The sequence below is a fragment of the Nicotiana sylvestris genome, chromosome 10 (genome assembly GCF_000393655.2).
Source record: "Nicotiana sylvestris chromosome 10, ASM39365v2, whole genome shotgun sequence".
Classification (NCBI taxonomy): domain Eukaryota; kingdom Viridiplantae; phylum Streptophyta; class Magnoliopsida; order Solanales; family Solanaceae; genus Nicotiana; species Nicotiana sylvestris.
The window spans coordinates 143,353,342-143,354,548 of record NC_091066.1 but is presented as its reverse complement, the minus strand read 5'-3'; the positions used below and the strand labels follow the sequence as shown (position 1 = coordinate 143,354,548).

At 33.9% G+C, this 1,207-nt stretch overlaps 1 protein-coding gene across 1 annotated transcript; it reads right to left on the bottom strand.

Annotated features, from left to right (window-relative positions):
• Nucleotides 1–256: 256 nt before the first annotated feature.
• LOC138880060 (secreted RxLR effector protein 161-like) lies at nt 257–634 on the bottom strand. Its single transcript, XM_070159711.1, has 2 exons — nt 388–634; nt 257–339 (listed from the first exon to the last, which is right to left on the bottom strand). The coding sequence occupies exons 1-2, from the start codon at nt 632–634 to the stop codon at nt 257–259; spliced, it is 330 nt and encodes a 109-aa protein (XP_070015812.1).
• Nucleotides 635–1,207: the final 573 nt, after the last annotated feature.

Sequence of the window (1,207 nt, the reverse complement as noted above, 5' to 3'; positions counted from 1 at the left end):
AGGTCATGTGTGTAGAATAATTTTGGTGAAATGTACTTCGTTCTATCCCTTTTATAAATCCTCCCTTCAATTGGGCTATGCATGCAGCATTGTCTTCGTATAAAATTGTGGATCTTTTCTCACATTCCAAACCACATTTTTCTCGAATAAAATGAATTATTGATCTCAACCATATGCTTTCTCTACTTGCTTCATGAATAGTTATTATCTCAGCATGATTTGATTAAGTAGCAACAATAGATTGCTTTGTGAAGCGCTATGATATGACAGTACCTCCATATGTAAACACGTACCCGGTTTGAGATCGAGCTTTATAGGGATCAGATAAATAACCTGCATCTGCATAACCAACAAGATCTGCACAATCTTTGTTAGCATAAAACAAACCCATATCAAGAGTTCCCTTTAAATATCGCAATATATGCTTAATCCTGTTCCAATATCTTCGTGTAGGAGAAGAACTGTATCTTGCTAGTAAATTAACAGAAAATGTTATGTCAGGCCTTGTAGCATTAGCAAAATACATTAGTGCACCAATTGCACTGAGATAGGGTACTTTGGGACCAAGGAGTTTCTCATCCTCTTCTGGAGGTCGGAAAAGATCCTTATTCACTTTAAATGATCGAACAACCATTGGTGTACACAATGGGTGTGCTTTGTCCATGTAAAAGCATCTTAAGATCCTTTCTGTATATGCAGATTGATGGATAAAGATTCTGTCTGCTAAATGTTCAATTTGCAGAGCAAGACAAAGTTTTGTCTTTCCAAGATCTTTCATCTCAAATTCTTTCTTAAGATATTCAATTGCCTTTTTGGAGCTCTTCTGGAGTTCTAACAAGATTTATGTCATCAACATAAACAGCAAGTATAACAAATTCTTATGCCATTTTCTTTATGAAAATACATAGACAAATAACATCATTTATGTAACCTTCTTTCAACAAATATTCACTAAGGCGATTATATCATATGTGCCCAGATTGTTTTAAACCGTACAAAGATCTTTATAATCTAATTGAATACATTTCCTGAGATTTTGAATTCGCTTTAGGCATTTTAAATCCTTCAGGGATTTTCATATAAATTTCATTATCAAGTGAACCGTACAGATAAGCTGTAACTACATCCATTAGATGTATTTCAAGCTTTTCATGTAGTGCTAAACTGATGAGATATCGAAATGTTATGACATCCATAATAAGTGAAT